This window comes from Piliocolobus tephrosceles, chromosome 15 (assembly GCF_002776525.5).
Source record: "Piliocolobus tephrosceles isolate RC106 chromosome 15, ASM277652v3, whole genome shotgun sequence".
NCBI classification, from domain to species: domain Eukaryota; kingdom Metazoa; phylum Chordata; class Mammalia; order Primates; family Cercopithecidae; genus Piliocolobus; species Piliocolobus tephrosceles.
The window spans coordinates 21,549,308-21,566,480 of NC_045448.1; the positions used below are offsets into that span (position 1 = coordinate 21,549,308).

At 55.5% G+C, this 17,173-nt stretch overlaps 1 protein-coding gene across 1 annotated transcript; it reads right to left on the reverse strand.

Annotated features, from left to right (window-relative positions):
* Nucleotides 1-151: 151 nt before the first annotated feature.
* MFSD2B (major facilitator superfamily domain containing 2B) lies at nt 152-15,266 on the reverse strand. The gene is made up of 14 exons (XM_023229955.2): nt 14,807-15,266; nt 11,567-11,692; nt 8,815-8,939; nt 8,134-8,257; nt 7,738-7,816; nt 7,514-7,644; nt 4,481-4,571; nt 4,261-4,382; nt 3,718-3,801; nt 3,353-3,433; nt 3,028-3,137; nt 2,548-2,691; nt 2,002-2,178; nt 152-840 (listed from the first exon to the last, which is right to left on the reverse strand). The coding sequence occupies exons 1-14, from the start codon at nt 14,900-14,902 to the stop codon at nt 816-818; spliced, it is 1,515 nt and encodes a 504-aa protein (XP_023085723.1). The 5' UTR covers nt 14,903-15,266; the 3' UTR covers nt 152-815.
* Nucleotides 15,267-17,173: the final 1,907 nt, after the last annotated feature.

Here is a 17,173-nt window from a genome sequence, read left to right on the forward strand (position 1 = left end):
ATAGCAGATCAACCCTTGAATTTGTGTTTGAAAAAATAAAAACCTCCGTAGATCTTTCTTTCCCCAAAAACATGGCCTCTAAAAAACTGTAGTTCCCGTGCTTTTGTAAGATAAAATTTCAGAAAAATCTTTCCACACAAATAGCTTTTATTTGTGAAAATGATGGATCTTTGCTGGCTCGATAGCCATTTCTGACCCTGATAGAAACAGTCGCGTCAATGGTTGGGAACTGGGAGAGGCCTGAGGAGCACCTCAGCGCCCGCCCTGCTCAGTCCCCATCCCCACTGCTGTCCCGTTCTCCCTGGGGCCCACTGGCCTCCCTGGGTCTGTCTGTGTCTCCCTAATCGTACATCTTGGGCATGTCTGCCTGTCCACACTCTGCCCATTCACGTGGTGACTCTCACCTCTCTGTGTCCTCAGCAGATGTCCACTGGAGCCCTGGGACAAACAAGAGTCCTTGTGTCTGTCCTTCTGTCAGGGAGCTTTGCTATCCACGCAGGTTGTTGGGCCTGGGGCTCCCACAGGGTCCACAAGCCAGGTTGGGCAGGAGCTTCCTTTTTCTAGAGGCAGGTGCTACTGGCCTAGTCGGGGACACAGGTCTATCTGAGATAGTCTGAAGGCAGCAGACAAGGAATGCCAAGTGGGGTCCTGAAGCACAGGCCAGTCCCTTCAGGACATGTTGCCAAAGACTCCACATCCCAGGGAAAAAGACCGAGTGCTAAACTGCCAGGCCGGGTGCTGCAGGGCGGAGGAGGGCGATGTCAGACCCCAAGGGTGCTGGCCCCTGTGTCCATTCACAGTCACCCTCTCAAGCTTTACGCCAGGCTGTAGCTGGTCCTCCTGTGGGAAGGGAAGGAAGCCAAGGAGAAGGATGGAAATGGTGTGGACCCTCCCCTCTGTCCTGCCGCAGAAACCCGCGGAAGGTTTGGTGGCTGCTCCTTGTCTTCCCAGCAACTCCTCTTCAACTCCTCCCCTCCCAAGTCCTGTAAATAAGCTACAACCCTGGTTCTCCAGGTGCCATCAAGCAGTTGCCCATCCGCCTGGCCTTCCCTGACTGGGAAGCGTGCCCTTGGTATCTCTCTGCTGCAGAGCCCGAGGCCGTCACCCTGGGCGGGGAGTGGATGATGACGGGACCACCCACTGCCTGTCCTGCGTGGGCCTGCATGATGTGTGCACGCTTGAGGACCTTATGTGGGTGAACATTGGGTGCTCATGCACGTCTGCTGGGCCAGACGTGGAGATGCTGCAGCAGTGATTCCTTAGTACCTGCTTGGCCTCAGGCTCTGTGCTGGGCTCTTGGGATACAAAGGAATAAAACAGCCAGCCCCAGCCTTCAGGGTTCCCCTAGCCTCCCCAGAAGATCAGACAGTGAGTAAATCCTCCCCATCAGTGGGGTCGGTGCTCTGGTAGGGGAAGGACCAGGTCAGAGACCTGCTCAGCATTGCCCGTGGGAGGGAAGAGCCGAAGACTCCCAGGCTTCCACCCCAGGGGGAACCATGGTGCCATTCACCAAGACAGGGACACAGAAGGAGGAGCCAGTTGGGGGGACAAGATCAGTTCTGTTGAGGTTCATCGAGACTGAGTGCCAGGCTTGTGGGCTACTAGGTGGACATGTCTGCATGCCAGCAATACGCGGCTCTGGAAGTTGAGGGAAGCTCAGGCTGGAGGGGCAGCTCTAGCAGTCACCAGGCACAAGGGGTGCCTGAGTTGGGTCAGGCTAGCAGATGAGGTACTGAGGGGGCTTTGGAGAGCAAAACCAATAGGAGTCAAGGAGGGAACCCTCACATACCACAGTCTACCAGGTGATCAAAGGAAGAAGACTGAGAAGGGGTGGCCAGGGTAACAGAAGAAAATCCAGGAGAAAAGGGTGACCCTGAGCTAAGGAAAGAGTGTCCCAGAGGCAGGACTGTGTGACAGCAGGGACGTCTGCAGACTGGTATTAGTCATTCCCCCAGCAGCGCACCTGTGCCTCCCTGGGTGCAGGGGACGTGCGGGGCTTACCTGCGAAGGCTCAGCCGGCTGGAGGCGTCCTGACTGGGCGTCTTTGGAGTGGAGCCGACCATGAGGATGCAGAGCCCAGCAAGGATCATGCAAGTGGGCACGGCGCCGATGAGGACCTTGAGGGTGACCACTACCTCCTCTGCCTGCTTGCAGGCCCCTGCCTTGTACCCCGAGAACCTGGAGAATCATCACCCGGCCTTAGGGCAGGGCCTGCTGAGCCTGGCACCCTGAGTGGAGGGGCCCCAGACACCTCACCCCTTCCCCTCCTGAAATGTGGACTTCATTTCCTGGCGAGATCAGGAGAGGAGTGTCAAGGGGACAGACAGGCTGACCTGGGAGAGTTTAGAGAAAACTGAGAATGGGGGGGCTGGCCCTCTCAGTCTCATGCACAGAGAAACATGGGGAAATGGTTCCCCACAGTCTCCAAAGAGCAGCGCTTAGGCCTCAGGCTCCTGGGTGCCCCGAGCTTGGTAGGTGGGGGGGCTTTGCCCTCTTCCCGCCCACTGGTTCTTGGTGCCTCTGCTGTATCCTAACCCTGGGACTCACTCCAGACTGAGGGTGGAGATGCCCAGGGCACATGCACCAGACAGCTTGGTGACGAAGACGTAGGAGGAGTAGAAGATGGTCTCCAGGCCTGGCCCGTGGTGGTGCTGCAGCTGAAAGTCATCCACCACATCTGGCAGCATGGACCTGTGGCAGGGGCATCGCGTTAGCCCTTCTAGCCCCTTGGCCACCAGCAGCCTGTGAACTCTGGGGACAGAGGCCAAGGTGGATTCATCCCTGAGTCCTGTGCCCAGGACCAGAATGGCCACCAGAGAAGCAGATGGCCTGTGTGCTCCTACCCCCGCCGGCCCCTGCTGGGCCCCCCACCATTCCTACTGCCTGGTGTCCTCAGGAGGGCTCTGAGGATGGAGCTGGTGGCCTCCATCTCCTGCACAGGCTGGGTGCAGGGTACCTGGGACAGCAGGTTGACATGAAGGAGGCGACACCCACTGTGGACACACGAGGCCCCCACACCCAGCCTACCAGGGTAGCAGCAAGGACACAGCAATGCTCACGCCAGATACAAAGGCCACGACATAAGCCACAGGTGCTGTGGGCACAGCAGCCAGCAAGATCGCAAAGGGCACCATCGCCTGGGGAGACACACACACCGGCTGTCCCGCCACCTGCTACTTCGTGGGGCCTGCTCCTTCACACACGGCTCTTGACTGATGACCCCCGTGCCTCACCCTGTGCCAGGCCCTGAAGACTCAAGGGAACACAGACCCACCCCGGCTCAGGCACCACGGTCACCTCCCTCGCCTCTCCCCTCCAGCCACTCCCAGCCCTTAATTCCTGCCTCACTCACAGAGATCCCGAAGGCTGACGTCTTCTTCCCAAAGCGCTGGAGAACCCACTCCCACAGCGGGGTGCTCAGCACGGCTGAGACCTGTGAGCAGACAGTGTCGTCACGCGAGGGCCGTGCTGCCAGCGCCTTCACCCGGGACCTCGAGGCCTTGGCTTTTAGATGGGATGCCTGGCCTTGGCCTTGCCCCCGATTCAAACCAGTGGCTGTGAACGTTGTAATCCTGGCCCCAATTCTACCCTCTGCTGGAATGTGGGTGGCCAAGACCAAAGCAAAATCCAAAATGTGGACCACCAGAGCTCTGGCCACACATGTCCCCAACTCAGGGCCCCAAGTGACCTAGCCTCCACCACCCCGGGTCCCCTCACCAGGACGGTTAGCACCAGGCCCTGGACGTGGTCGTGTAGCTGGGAGGCATGTGTACAGAACAGGACCAGGTAGCTCTGCTCCACCTGAGGAGATGGACAGGAAGTGGGTATGTGCAGGGCATGGCAGGAGCTCAGAAGTCAAGGGCAAGGACAGGGTCTCGAGTCTGGCCTCTCCGTTGGGACTTTGGCTTGCTGCTACCATCATACAGTCCCTTCCCCCACAAAGGACACTTGTTGCCAACACAGATATAAACACCACTCCTAGGCCACCCTCATTCACCTGCACAGCTGTGATCAGGTGGACTTGACTACGCTTCCGGTAATGTGAGAGGAAATCACCCAGACGCTGTCAGCCTCCTAGTGCCCAGGCCCTGGCCCTCCAGTCCCACAGGCCCTACCGGGATCTCCCAGCACCAGCCCCTCTGAGCCATGTGCCAGCCATAGGTTTCTCCCTATAAAACTCAGGCCGAGACTGCACCCTGAACCTATGCAAGGTCTGCATGGCCAGCACCAAGCCTGTTGGGGGCAGCTGGCCAGAGGTACCTGAACAGCAGCAGAGATGAACAGGAAGGAGATCACCATCTTCAGGTAGGGCGGGTGGCGGGTAGTGAGGCCCAGCCCAGCCAGGAAACTCAAGCCTGGGCCTGAGGCTGGGGTGGAGGGGTCTGCAATGCAGGAGGGTGGCACCTTGGCTTCGCAGAGTTCTAAACCAAAAACCACCCCTGTCCCCAGCTTCTGCTTCCCTCCTCACCACACCCCATACCTGGCCGCTCCTTCACCCCTAGGCACAGTAAACTGCTGCACACAGGGTAAGTCACCGCAACCACGGCAGCCGCAATGTAGTAGAGACGGGCCTGTGGGACAGGACAGGACTGGGGTGGGTGATGTCTTCAACCCCTGGAGGTGGTGACACCTGAGGGGCGGGGCAGGACTGCCTCCCAAAGGGAGAGGAGGGAGGCACAGCCCAAGCCCAGGACATTGGGTCCCCACCTCCCAATCACCCCACAGGACAGCACACTCTCCGGGCCCGGGCTGCTCCTTCCACGTACCCCTTCTGCTGACCCTGTGTTCCCTGCATGGCAAAGAGGACACTGATGCCCCAGGAGCCAGAGTGCTCCCTCCTGCATTCTATGAAGCAAACACTGACTGCTGCTGCCTTCTGCATGCTAGGCCCCGAGGCTCCAATGATGAATAAGTGAGCCCTGTCCATCCATAGGGCTCAGAGTGTGGGGAGGAAGACAGATCCAGGAGCAGGCGGTTATAGCATGGTGAGATACATGGTAACTCAGATTAATGGAGGAAGCAGGGCCGGGCACGGTGGCTCATGCTTGTCATCCCAGCACTTCGGGAGGCCAAGGTGGGTGGAGTATTTGAGGTCTGGAGTTCCAGACCAGCCTGGCCAACATAGTGAGACCCCATCTCTACTAAAAATACAAACATTTAGCTGGGCGTGGTGGTGGGCGCCTGTCATCCTAGCTACTCAGGATGCTGAGGCAAAAGAATCACTTGAACTGGGGAGGCAGAGGTTGCAGTGAGCCAAGATCGCACCACTGCACTCCAGCCTGAGCGACAGAGCGAGACTTTCGTCTCAAAAAAAAAGATTAATATAGGAAGCAGGGCCGGGAACGGTGGCTCATGCCTTTCATTCCAGCTCTTTGGGAGGCTGAGGCAGGTGGATCCCTCGAGCCCAGGAGTTCAAGACCAGCCTGGGCAACATGGTGAAACCCTGTATCTACCAAAGAAAATACAACAATTACCCAGGTGTGGTGGTGTGCACCTGCAGTCCCAGCTACTAGGGAGGCTGAGGTGGGAGAATCGCTTGAGTCTGGGAGGTCAGGGTTGCAGTGAGCTGTGATTGCACCATTGCACTCCAGCCTGGGTAGCAGAGTAAGACCCTGCCTCTGTATATATAGGAAGCAGGACAGTGCTACCTGTCATTCAGGGAAGAATATATGTGCATTAAAATGCCTATAAAGACATGCACAAGAGTGACAGCCAAAGCCAGTTCAGGAGAGGCTGCCTCTGAGGAGAGGAGCAGAGAGGGGGGGCGGGGCAGGGCGCTCGTCCTGTGCAGCCACCCTGGGCCTCATGTGCTGAAGAGCACTGCCTCTGGGGTTCAATGCTCTGCTGTTACTGTCTTCAGATTCTTTTTTTTTTGAGACAAGAGTCTCTTTCTGTCGCCCAGGCAGATCGCAGTGGCGCGATCTCAGCTCACTGCAACCTCTACCTCCTGGGTTCACGTGATTCTTCTGCCTCAGCCTCCCGAGTAGCTGGGATTACAGGCGCACACCACCACGCCCAGCTAATTTTTTGTGTATTTTTAGTAGAGACGGGATTTCACTATGTTGGCCAGACTGGTCTTGAACTCCTGACCTTGTGATCCCCCCGCCTCAGCCTCCCAAAGTGCTGGGATTACAGGCGTGAGCCACCACTGTAATCCCAGCGGTGGCTCATGCCTGTAATCATGAGGCTCTACCTTTCTGAAAAGGTCCCAGGAGTTGATGCTGCTGGTCTAGGGACCACAGTAAGATCTGTGCCTCTCTGCCTTTGTGTAAATCTGAAATATTAAAAACAAGCATAGGCCAGGTGTGGTGGCTCATGCCTGTAATCTCAGCACTTTGGGAGGCTGAGATGGGCGGATCACCTGAAGTCAGGAGTTCGAAACCCAGCCTGGCCAAAGTGGCGAAACCCCATCTCTACTAAAGATACAAAAATTAGCCAGGTGTGGTGGCGGGCACCTTTAGTCCCAGCTACTCAGGAGGCTAAGGCAGGAGAATGGCCTGAGCCCGGGAGGCGGAGGTTGCAGTGAGCCGAGATTGCACCCCTGCACTCCAGCCTGGGCAACAGATAAGATTCCATCTCAAAAAAAAAAAAAAAAAGCACAAAAGGCCAAGACAGCAGGGTGCAGGGCACACAGAGGGGAGGCCTACATGAAGGCTGTGGAGGGTGGCCCATGCCCAGTCCTGAAAGCGAGGGCCACCCATGCTCAAACTCCTTTCAAAGGGCACCTGACCGCACAGGGGAGGTGGCGGGAGGCAGGGATGCCGTGTAGGAAGCGGAGGCAGCAGTTGTGGGGTAGGGAGGGAGCTGGTGGCATGGGCCAGGGCATGGCAGTGGGGTGCAAGATGGCTGGATGCATCTCAGAAGACTTTTGGCCTAAAAACTGGGCAGGATTCAGTCATAGGTTGGAGGGTTGAGAGAAGGGGGGAGAAGAGGATAGTGCTGGAGGAGGATAATGTCATTAACTTGAGGAAAGGGGGAATAGAAAAAGAGGTAAGGTAAATGTGGTGGATAAAATAGAGGTGTATCTGCTCAATGCTCAAGGGACCTGCTGTGAAAGGGAGGGAAGGGGGCTTCCCCCCTCCACCATTTCACACTGGGGGTTGGGAGCTCACCCGGTCAGGGCTGGGGGAGGGAGCACGGGTCATAGGAAGGGCTTCAGCTCCAGGAGGACACCAGACCCCTCTGCTGCCCCTCCCCTAGCCTGTCCTGCAGCTTTCCCCACCCTCGCCCCACCTGTGGGGCTGGCCTCCTCCACTCCAGGTGGCTCAGGTGGCCAGGCCAGTGTCTGTTCGATTTTACGTCTAGAAGGAACCCAGGAGGAGGCAGGTTCAGCAGAGGACATCAGATTTGGGAGCCATCTGCTCAACTGGAGGAGCAGGGAAGGAATGAGGGGGCGCAGTGAGCCCCCTAAAAGACAGCAAAGTGGTGTGGACAGGAGAACCAGTCTTGAGGAAGGAGGTGACCCTGCAGAGGGGACCCCAGGTTGGGGGGCCTGGCCATCCAGTGCACTTACCGCATTGGGGGAGATGGTGACTGGCCCCGGCGTCACAGTGGCCTCGCACCTGTGTTGTTTGTGGGCGCCAGACACGATGAGCCCGTGGACAGTGGCCCCCATCAGTGTTCCCGCCATCTCCACAGTCATCCCTGGAGACAGAGCGCTGCTTACGGTGACTGAGAGGGACTAGGGTCCCAGGGGCAGTTCCCTCCCCAGTACCTGAAACCCATGGCTGCACTTACGGTAGGCAGTGGCCGAGTCGCGCTCCCTTGGGCAGGGGGTCAGCAGCATGGTGAGCGCCGTGTAGGGTACCTGGAAGAACTGGGGTGCCGGCAGAGCTTAGAACCGCCCCCAGCTTTGCCTGGTGACAGCGGGCATCCTCCCCAGTCCCGGGTGTCACATCCCGGCACCCACAGGCCAACCCGACGTACCCCAGCTGGCCACCTGAAGTCGGAGCTAGGGGCCCAAAGGCAGGAGGGGGCAGCCAGCCCCGCGCAAGGCCAGCGAGAGCCAATGGCATGGTCCAGGCACAGGCGGGTGGGGAGGGCAGTGACCCTGCCCCCACAGCACACTTCACAGTGGCCATAGCAAGCAATGGGCTTCACCAGAGCACAGGCCCAGGAAGGGGCCCTGCTTACCGTGGCCAGGCCCTGGAACAGGCAGTAGAAGGTCGTGTACCAGAGGCCTCGCAGGCTGGTGAAGGGGGGCAGGAACCACAGGAAGAAGTAGGCCAGGGCGATGAAGGGGGTGCAGCCCAGCACCCTGCGGAAGCACAGCCAAGGTGAAGTGGTCCCTGGACCAGGACAGGGGGACACGAAGGGCCCAGCCCGGAGGACCCTCACCCCTTCTCGGCCCCTTGAGAATCTCTAGGCTGGGGCTCCCTGGGTGGGAGCCAGGAGCAGGGGAGAAGCGGCCGATGCGCCATGGAGGCAGTGGGTGGCCACTCCTCGTGGGAGCTCCAGCTGCACACTCGGTGCCGCTGGTGCCACTCCCTGTGTGGACACTGGGACACTGAGTTGTACTTCCTCCGTGAGGCCTCGCGTGGCCTCCATCCCAGCCTTTCCACACTCAGAGCCCCAGGCCAGGCCTGGGAGTGTTGGAGGCTTCGTCCAGCCCCATTCCATCTGGGGAGGGAGAGTCCCCATGAGTGTCTCTGAACTCCTTGTCACTCATAGTCGGTCCCCAGTGCAACTGCGACATTATCCAGGCTTGTTTCCTAACCACCCAGCGGGTTTCTGCTAGAAAACAGGGCTGTGACAAACAGCGACCAGAGGGGCGGGACCAGGTGCCCGGATCCTAAGGACTGAGCGGTTGCTCACCAAGGCATGAGCCGTCCAGACCCCGTCCTCTGGCTCCTGTTGATGAAGAATCCAGCCACAGGGTCAGCAGCTGCCCCCGACACTTTTCCCCCAAACAGAACAAGTGACACCTGGGCGGCAGGGATCTGAAACAGACAGGGGAGGGGATAGAGAGCTGAGGCCTGGCAGCAGAAGAGAGCCCATCCAGGCCTGCTTGCCATCAGGAGGGGGGCCTGGGAACCAGGACCGGCCGGGGCAGAGCCACAGTGCCAAGGGCTCCTCAGCCTTCCCCAAGACGCTGATCCCAGGGGAGGGAGCTGAATGCTGCCGCCCTGCACACTCCCATTAGTACTCATGTCAGCCACTGCGGAGAGGACTCCAGGGCCCTCATCTGGGGCTGGCTCAGAGCAAGGAGGGTGCCTCTGGGCTGACAGAGGTGGACACTGTGTTTCACAATGGAAAGGATTCATTGTTTTTTCTGACTATGTAAATAATGCACTATTTAGAAAAACATTCAAACAATGTGGGAAAATACTAAGCGAAGCTCATCTGAAATCCCAGCATCCCGAGACAACAGCCAGAATCACTTTGATCATCTGCTGTTCATAGGCTTCTTTGTGTGTGCCCGAGATTGATCAGTTTATATAAATGGGATCATATCAGAGTGTCATCTTAAACATTCGTGGATACCTCATTTTATTTATTATTATTATTTTTTAATTGAGACAGGGCCTCTCTCTGTTGCCCAGGCTGCAGTGCAGTGGCGCTGTCTCGGCTCACTGCAGCCACCGCCTCCCGGGCTCAGGTGATTCTCCCACCTCAGCCTTCCAAGTAGCTGGGACCACAGGCACATGCCACTACGCCCAGCTAATTTTTGTATTTTTAAATTTTTTGTGGAGGTGGAGTTTTGCCATGTTGCCCAGGCTGGTCTTGAATACCTGAGTTTAAATGGTCCTCCCACCTTGACCTCCCAAAGTGCTGGGATTACAGGTGTGAGCCACCACACCCAGCTGGATACCTCATTTTTTTGTTGTTGGTTTTTGTTCTGTTTTGTTTTGTTTTGTTTTTGAGAGGGAGCCTTGCTCTGTTGACCAGGCTGGAATGTGGTGGTGCAGTCTCGGCTCACTGCAACCTCCACCTCCCAGGTTCAAGCGATTGTCCTGCCTCAGCCTCCCGAGTAGCTGGGACTACAGGTGTGTGCCACCATGCCCGGCTAATTTTTGTATATTTAGTAGAGATGGGGTTTCACCATATTGGCCAGGCTAGTCTTGAACTCCTTATCTCAAGTGATCCTCCCTCCTCAGCCTGGCGAAGTGCTGGGATTACAGCTGTGAGCCACCATGCTTGGCTGGATACCTCATTTTAAAAATTGTGTTTTACTTACCCTCCATTCTCCATCATTTCCTCCTGTAGCCAACATTAACGAGTTGGTGTAGATCCTTCTAGAATTTTCTCCATGCTCACATTTTAAACACGGACAAATACATATATACGCACATATCCATCCACACACACACATATGGAGCCTGTCTTTGTTTTGCTAAAATGGGATCATTTTATATACTCTTCTCTAAAACTAACTTTTCTTTTTCACCAGAGCATCATGGAAATCGCTGTAAGTCAACTGGTATAGATCATTCTTTTGAATGGCTGCATGACAGTCTATTTGATAGTGAGGTTAGTCCAATCTCTTGGCTTCTGTGGGCCACACTGGAAGAAGAATTGTCTTGGTGAGGCACGGTGGCTCATGCCTGTAATCCCGGCACTATGGGAAGCTGTGGTGGATGGATCACCTAAGGCCAGGAGTTTGAGACCAGCCTGACCAACATGGCGAGACCCTGTCTTTATTAAAAATACAAAAATAAGCTGTAGGCCAGGCATGGTGGTTTACGCCTATAATCCCAGCACTTTGGGAGGCTGAGACAGGTGGATCACGAGGTCAGGAGTTCAAGACCAACCTGGCCAACATGGTGAAACCCTGTCTCTACCAAAAATACAAAAAATTAGCCAGGCATGGTGGCATGCATCTGTATTCCCAGCTACTCTGGAGGCTGAGGCAGGAGAATTGCTAAACCCGGGAGGCGGAAGTTGCAGTGAGCCGAGATTGTGCCGTTGTACTCCAGCTTGGGTGACAGAGCGAGACTCCATCTCAAAAAAAAAAAAAAAAAAAAAAAGTAGCCGAACATGGTGGTGTGCGCCTGTAATCCTAGCTACTTGGGAGGCTGAGGCATGAGAATCGCTTGAACCCGGGAGGCAGAGGTTGCAGTGAGCCGAGATCACACCACTGCACTCCAGCCTGGGCAACAGAGGGAGGCTCTGTCTCAAAAAAAAAAAAAAAAAAAAGAATTGTCTTGGGCCACATATAAACACATAAAATACACTAACACTAATGATAGCTAATGACCTAAAAAAAAAAAAATCACAAAAAAATTTCATAATGTTTTAAGAAAGTTTACAAATTTGTGTTGGACCACACTCAAAGCCGTCCCGCCGTGGGTTGGACAGGCTTGGTCTATTATGTGGTTATGGTACAGTTCACTTAGCCAACTGCTTCTATATTGTCGGGGATCCACATTGTTTCTCATTTTCCCACTACAAACAGGCTGTAGTAAACATTCTTGAGGACCTTGCCCTCTTTAGCTTCTGGCTTTTTGTTAGGCTTGAGTCAGAAGCGATGTCTACAAGGATGGTGGGAGCAGAAGCAGAGGTGGGGGTGGAAGGACCAGACCCCAAGGAAGATGCCAGCAGAGACTGGGCTGCTGCCCACACTTACCTGTGCTATATCAAGCAGGAAGAGCTGCAGGTAAAAGGCTGTGGCGCTAGAGGCTATCTGGTTGGGGACCCCACCAATGCCATAGCACACCTTCGTACAGAATGAGAGGCGACTGGCTCTGCTGTCCTGGAGGAGACACAGGAACGAAGTAAGCCCTTCTCCCAACAGACACAAAACAGGTCCCCACACCCTATGACTTCAGTAAGCATCCTGAGTCCCTGTGATGTCTTCAGGGCTTTTCCAGCAACCTCTCAGCCCTATTTTGCCCCCATGTCATCCTAAGAGGAAGTGAGACAGAAGAGAAAAAAGATCTTAAACCATGACCTCTAAACATTTCCGGGGGACATTCTTCTGGACATCTTACCCTGGGCTTCCTGCTGAAGCCGCCGTCATTTACTGAGTCAGCACGGCTGTGTAAGCTGCAGGTCAGGAGACCTGGACTTGAGCCTGCCTTTGTCACCTACCCCTCTATGTGACCTTGAGTAAATCACATTATCTCTCCAAGCCTGTTTTCCTCATCTGTCAAATGCTACATCCCTGCCAATTGCACAAGGTTGTTTCATGAGTAAATGAGGCGGTAGCTCATTTACCCATAGCCTGCCTGCCCACAGCCCCCCAGGGATGCCTGGCAGGCGTCTCAGCTTAGCATGGTCTACATACAGCTCCTGATGGCTATCCCATTGTCTAATCCAGCTCCTAGCAAATGGCATCGCTGGTCCCCTAAGGGGCTCAGGCCACAAACTTAGGAGTCATCTTTGATGCTTCTTTCCAATTCTTGTCTATCAGTGAGTGCCTCCTAAGTGGCTTCTCTGTGTCTGCCCTTGCTCCCTACAATCCACACCACCCAGCAGCCAGTGCTCTTGTAATAACGTAAATTGCACGGTGGCCCATCCCTACAAACCCAGCACTTTGGGAGGTGGAGGTAGGTGGATCGCTTGAGCCCAGGAGTTCAAGACCAGCCTGCCCAACATGACGAAACCCCATCTCTACTAAAAACACAAACTTAGCCAGGCATAGTGGCTGCCTGTAATCCCAGCTACTCAGGAGGCTGAGGCAAGAGAATCGCTTGAACCTGAGAGGCAGAGATTGCAGTGAGCTGAGATTGGCGCCACTGCACTCCAGCCTGGGCAACAGCCACTCAGTCACAAATAAATAATGAGATTCCATCTCCTCTCTGATTAAAGCCCTCTGATGGCTTTGCTATTGCAGGTATTTTTTGTGGTGTGTGTGTGTGTTTGTGTGTGTTTTGTTTGTTTGCTTCCAGATCCATGGTATTCAGTCAATGCCACTGCAGTTTGAACAAAACTCCAAGTCCCGATCATGGCTAAGCAGTCCACCCAATCGGCCCCCTACCCACCTCACCTCAAATAGCTCTCCTTCAGCCACGCCGGGCTCCTCACCTCAAATAGCTCTCCTTCAGCCACGCTGGGCTCCTTCCTATTCCTCAAAATCATCAAGTCTGTTGCTGCCTCAGGGCCTTTGCATTTCCCATTCCTCTGCCTGGAAGGTGACTCCTTGTCATTCTGGTTTGATGTCACCGGCTTAAATGTCACCTCCTTCAAGAGGCATTCCCTAACCACTCACCTCTCTCAGTTGTACCTATTGCCTGCTATATTCTCATTTAGTTTCTGCCTCTCCCTACAGGAGTGTAAGCTCTCTGAGAGCATGAACTCTTTTATTTATCATGGTGTTTCCAGTACCTAGAAAAAAGCTTGGTATACAGTAGGTGCTCTATATATATCTGTTGAAGCAATAAATGGCCATGAAGACCCTGTGTAAAGTGCTGTTTCTTTGGAAGAAGCTGGGCATCTTTTCTCATCCTTTGCTGGGGGCTGGAGGGAGTGGAGATGACACGGCTTCACCCATTTCCACATCTTGCAGGACACCCCAGCAGGCTCTTGTGAAGGGAAGGTCTCCGCAGATAAGGGATTATCACACTTTGCACACTCTTCCTACCCACGGGGGAAAACCACACTGGGGTAGGATGATTCTTTCCTCACATTTGTGTGAACATCATTTCAGCTTCCAGAAAACTTTAAGAACAGGCAGAATTCAATGTGACAGTCCCCCTCTCCCCCAGTGGGGACTCTTGTATCCCCCAAAACGGGCCTAGCAAGTTTTTCGAACTTTAGAAATAACTTCCAAGGGAAGCCAGGAATATGGTCCCGTCTTGCCGTCTTGAGGATGACAGTTTTACCGAAAGCCATAAAAGTCCCGCACAGCTGTACAGTGAGCGGTACAAGGAGAAGCCCCTTGGGAGGGGCGGCTCCGGGCGAGAGGCGCAGCCCTGCTGTCTGTAGCTGCGGGACCCAGGGCAGGGCACCTCGGCTTCTGCGCATCGGTCTCTGGAGCGACCGGGGCTGCCACCCCTCAGAGAGTTGAACGAGGATTCCACGCCGACGCTTCACCGGCAATGCGAGTGTTTCCCTCTTGCTGTTAATCTCACCCTGAATTTCTAAGTTTCCCTGGGAAGTCAGAGTCCCCGGAGAGCCCCTTCATCTCACCTCACTTTCTTGTGGGACGCAATCCTGTGCTCCGCGGTGCCTGGTAGGACGCCCTGAACCAGGCTGGGGGCTGAGGTGGTCAGGGGAGGCCACAGAAGGCCTTGGGCATGAGCAGGGAGCAGGCGCCCTCAGTGAGACCCAGGAAGCCCCAGGCCCCTTGCCCCGTCCGGCACAGCCCCGCTGGCCAGCACGGCCCAGCCGCATCAGGCAAGGGACAAGGGGCCCCGAAGACCCCGCCGCTCCCACCTGCCCTCCTCCCTTCTTGTGGGAGCCCATGGCCAGGACCTTCCCTGAGGCAGCCTCCAAGCGGAGCCTGGTGCCCGGGGAGACCAGGTTCTGGGAGGGAGGCCGAGGGCACAGCAGCTGCCTGAGGTCGGGAAGGACGCAGCCTCCCCAGGCGCTTCAGAAAGCCCTGCCTGCCCAGAGCTCGGGACTCCGGGAGGACCTGCGCTGGCACGGACAAGACCCCTAAGCCGGGAATCAGGACAGCAGGGACCACGCATCCCCAAGCTGTTTCCTTGGCTAGGGCTAGGCTTCCCGTCCTAGTTTCTATCCGGCGCCGGCACCTCCCAGCCTCCCCGCTCCCAGCCGTGTCACCCCGCGAGGGCAGCCCCTGAGCCGGCAGGTTTGGGCCGAGCCCCGCCGGGTTGCACCCAGCTGGAAAAGGGGCTACGAGGCGACTCCCTCGAGGTCCCCAGGGGCGCAGCCTCTTCCCGCCCCGCGCCGCCCCGCTCACCTCTCGCCCTCGCCTGGCGCTCCCCGGGCCGAGCTCCGGGGCGTGCGGCTCCGGTTGCGGGGACCCCTCCGTGGCTGGTGCAGGGGGCGCCGCCATTGCCACCGCAGCGCCGCCCGCGGCCGTTGCCCTCCGGGTTATCGCCCTTGGGAGGGGCGGCTCCGGGCGAGGGGCGCGGCGCGAGTGGACGCTGGCAACGCGGGGGAAACGCAGAAACCGCGAGGGGCACCGTTTCTTTTGCTTCTCCAAAGGGAAACAGCGAAGAGCCAAAATCCGCGGAGGTAAAGGCCCGGCAGGTCCTCAGGACCGCTCTCCTTGGGGTGGATCCCCGAGGGGCGTGAGCGGCCCTGCGCGCTAAGGGCTCCGCCAGACCGCTGGGGTGACCGCGGGCAAGCAGCAGCTCCCCCGCAAAATGAAGCAAGAGGGCCGCTCGTTCAGGCTGGACCATGGCTGAACAGGCATTCCGGCGGCTACACATGACGCCCAACGCCTGAAATACACATTGTCCAGTCTCCTATACAGACCACGGGGATGGCCAGTAACTAAGTTCTGGCCAGCGAATAAAACACAGGTGGCACAGGCAATATTCCAGAAAAGTCCTTAAAAGGGAAGGGGAGTGACAGCAGGTAGCTAGTCAGGCTCGAGTAGGGCAGGAGAGGGCCACGCTCCCAACCAGGAACCTCAGGCAACCAGCAGGCGACAGTCAGGCGGTTGTTATGCTCCCTCTAAACTGATAATTGACCCAGTGGGGCCAGGGAAAGGCAGTCTCCCGACAGAGAGAAAACCTGAAACTGGTGATCAGCTTCTCGGTGAGATCTCAGGAGCTGCGCAAGTGGGCTTACACAAATTGCGGAGTTGAACCGACATGTGACCCTCCAAGGACACTGGACTGGTAAGGGAAGAACGCCTCCAGTGAGCATGGGTACAACTCCGGGAAACACAGGGTGCACACTCCCCTCCCCAGTGCTGGCAGGCCACTGCCCATGCGGACAGGCCCCCCAAGGGAAGAATCAGGGGAGAAGGGATGCAAGACCCCAGAAGTATGCCAATGTATAAGACCTCAGGTCAAAAAGTCAAACTGTGTACTTGTCTTTTAGGTCACCCGCTTGGCCCTCTTCCGAGTGTACTTTCCTTCCTTTCATTTCTGCTGTAGAGTTTTTTTTTCTCTTGAGACCGAGTCTTGCTCTGTCGCCCAGGCTGTGGTGCAGTGGCTGGATCTCAGCTCACTGCAAGCTCTGCCTCCCGGGTTTACGCCATTCTCCTGCCTCAGCCTCCCGAGTATCTGGGACTACAGGCGCCCGCCACGTTTTTTGTATTTTTTAGTAGAGACGGGGTTTCACCGTGTTAGCCAGGATGGTCTCGATCTCCTGACCTCATGATCCGCCCGTCTCAGCCTCCCAAAGTGCCGGGATTACAGGCTTGAGCCACAGCACCCGGCCTGCTGTAGAGCTTTTTAATAAACTTTTACTCCTGCTCTAAAACTTGCCTCAGTCTCTCCTTCTGCCTTATGCCCCTCAGTGGAATTCTTTCTTCTCAGGAGGCAGGAACTGAGGTTGCTGCAGACCCATATAGATTCCTTCCCGCTAACATATTTTGGTGCCACATGACTCAGATACCTTCCACCAGTAACAAGGGCACACATTAACTGAAAATACATCATAGACCTAGAATATAAAACTCTTATGAAAAAACAGGAGAAAGGGCCAGGTACGGTGGCTCACGCCTGTAATCCCAGCTACTTGGGAGGCTGAGGCAAGAGAATTACTTGAACCCAGGAGATGAAAATTGCAGTGAGCCGAGATTGTGCCACTGCACCTTCAGCCTGGGCTACAGAGGGAGACTCCGTCTCAAAAACAAACAAAACAAAAACGAAAACAAAAACCAACCAAACACAAAAAACACAGGAGCGACTCTTCATCATACCGGGCCAGGCAATTGTTTCTTAGGATGCCAAAAGCACAAGCTGGATGAACTACAAAAGTTTTCAAAATGAAAACCTTTGTGTTGTAAACGATTCCAATAAGTGGGTATAAAGATAACCCACGGAATGGGAGGAAAGGGATTTGTACTGGAATCAACTTTCACAACTTAACAAGTAAAAGACAATCCAATTCTCAAATGGACAAAGAAACTGGATATTTCTCTAAAGATATACAAATGAACAGTAAACACATGGAAATACAAATCAAACTACAGTGAGATACCATTTCATATCCACAGGATGGCCGTAATTAAAATGAGACAAGTATTGGGGAGGATGTGGAGAAATCAGAACCTCTATACGCTGCTAGTGGGAATGGAAACTAGGGATGGTCCTTTGGAAAAGTTTGGCAAAAGGCTTTCACCATGTTGGCCAGGCTGGTCTTGAAC

What these genes read in the sequence shown, in the direction of transcription:
- MFSD2B (XM_023229955.2), bottom strand. Translation starts at nt 14,902, where the DNA reads ATGGCGGCGCCCCCTGCACCAGCCACGGAGGGGTCCCCGCAACCGGAG. An exon ending in TCCTGCTTGATATAGCACAG is followed by an intron (nt 8,940 to 11,566) that starts GTAAGTGTGGGC and finishes TGTCTGTTTCAG; the next exon opens with ATCCCTGCCGCCCAGGTGTC. An exon ending in AGGGGTGAAGGAGCGGCCAG is followed by an intron (nt 4,383 to 4,480) that starts GTATGGGGTGTG and finishes CCTGCATTGCAG; the next exon opens with ACCCCTCCACCCCAGCCTCA.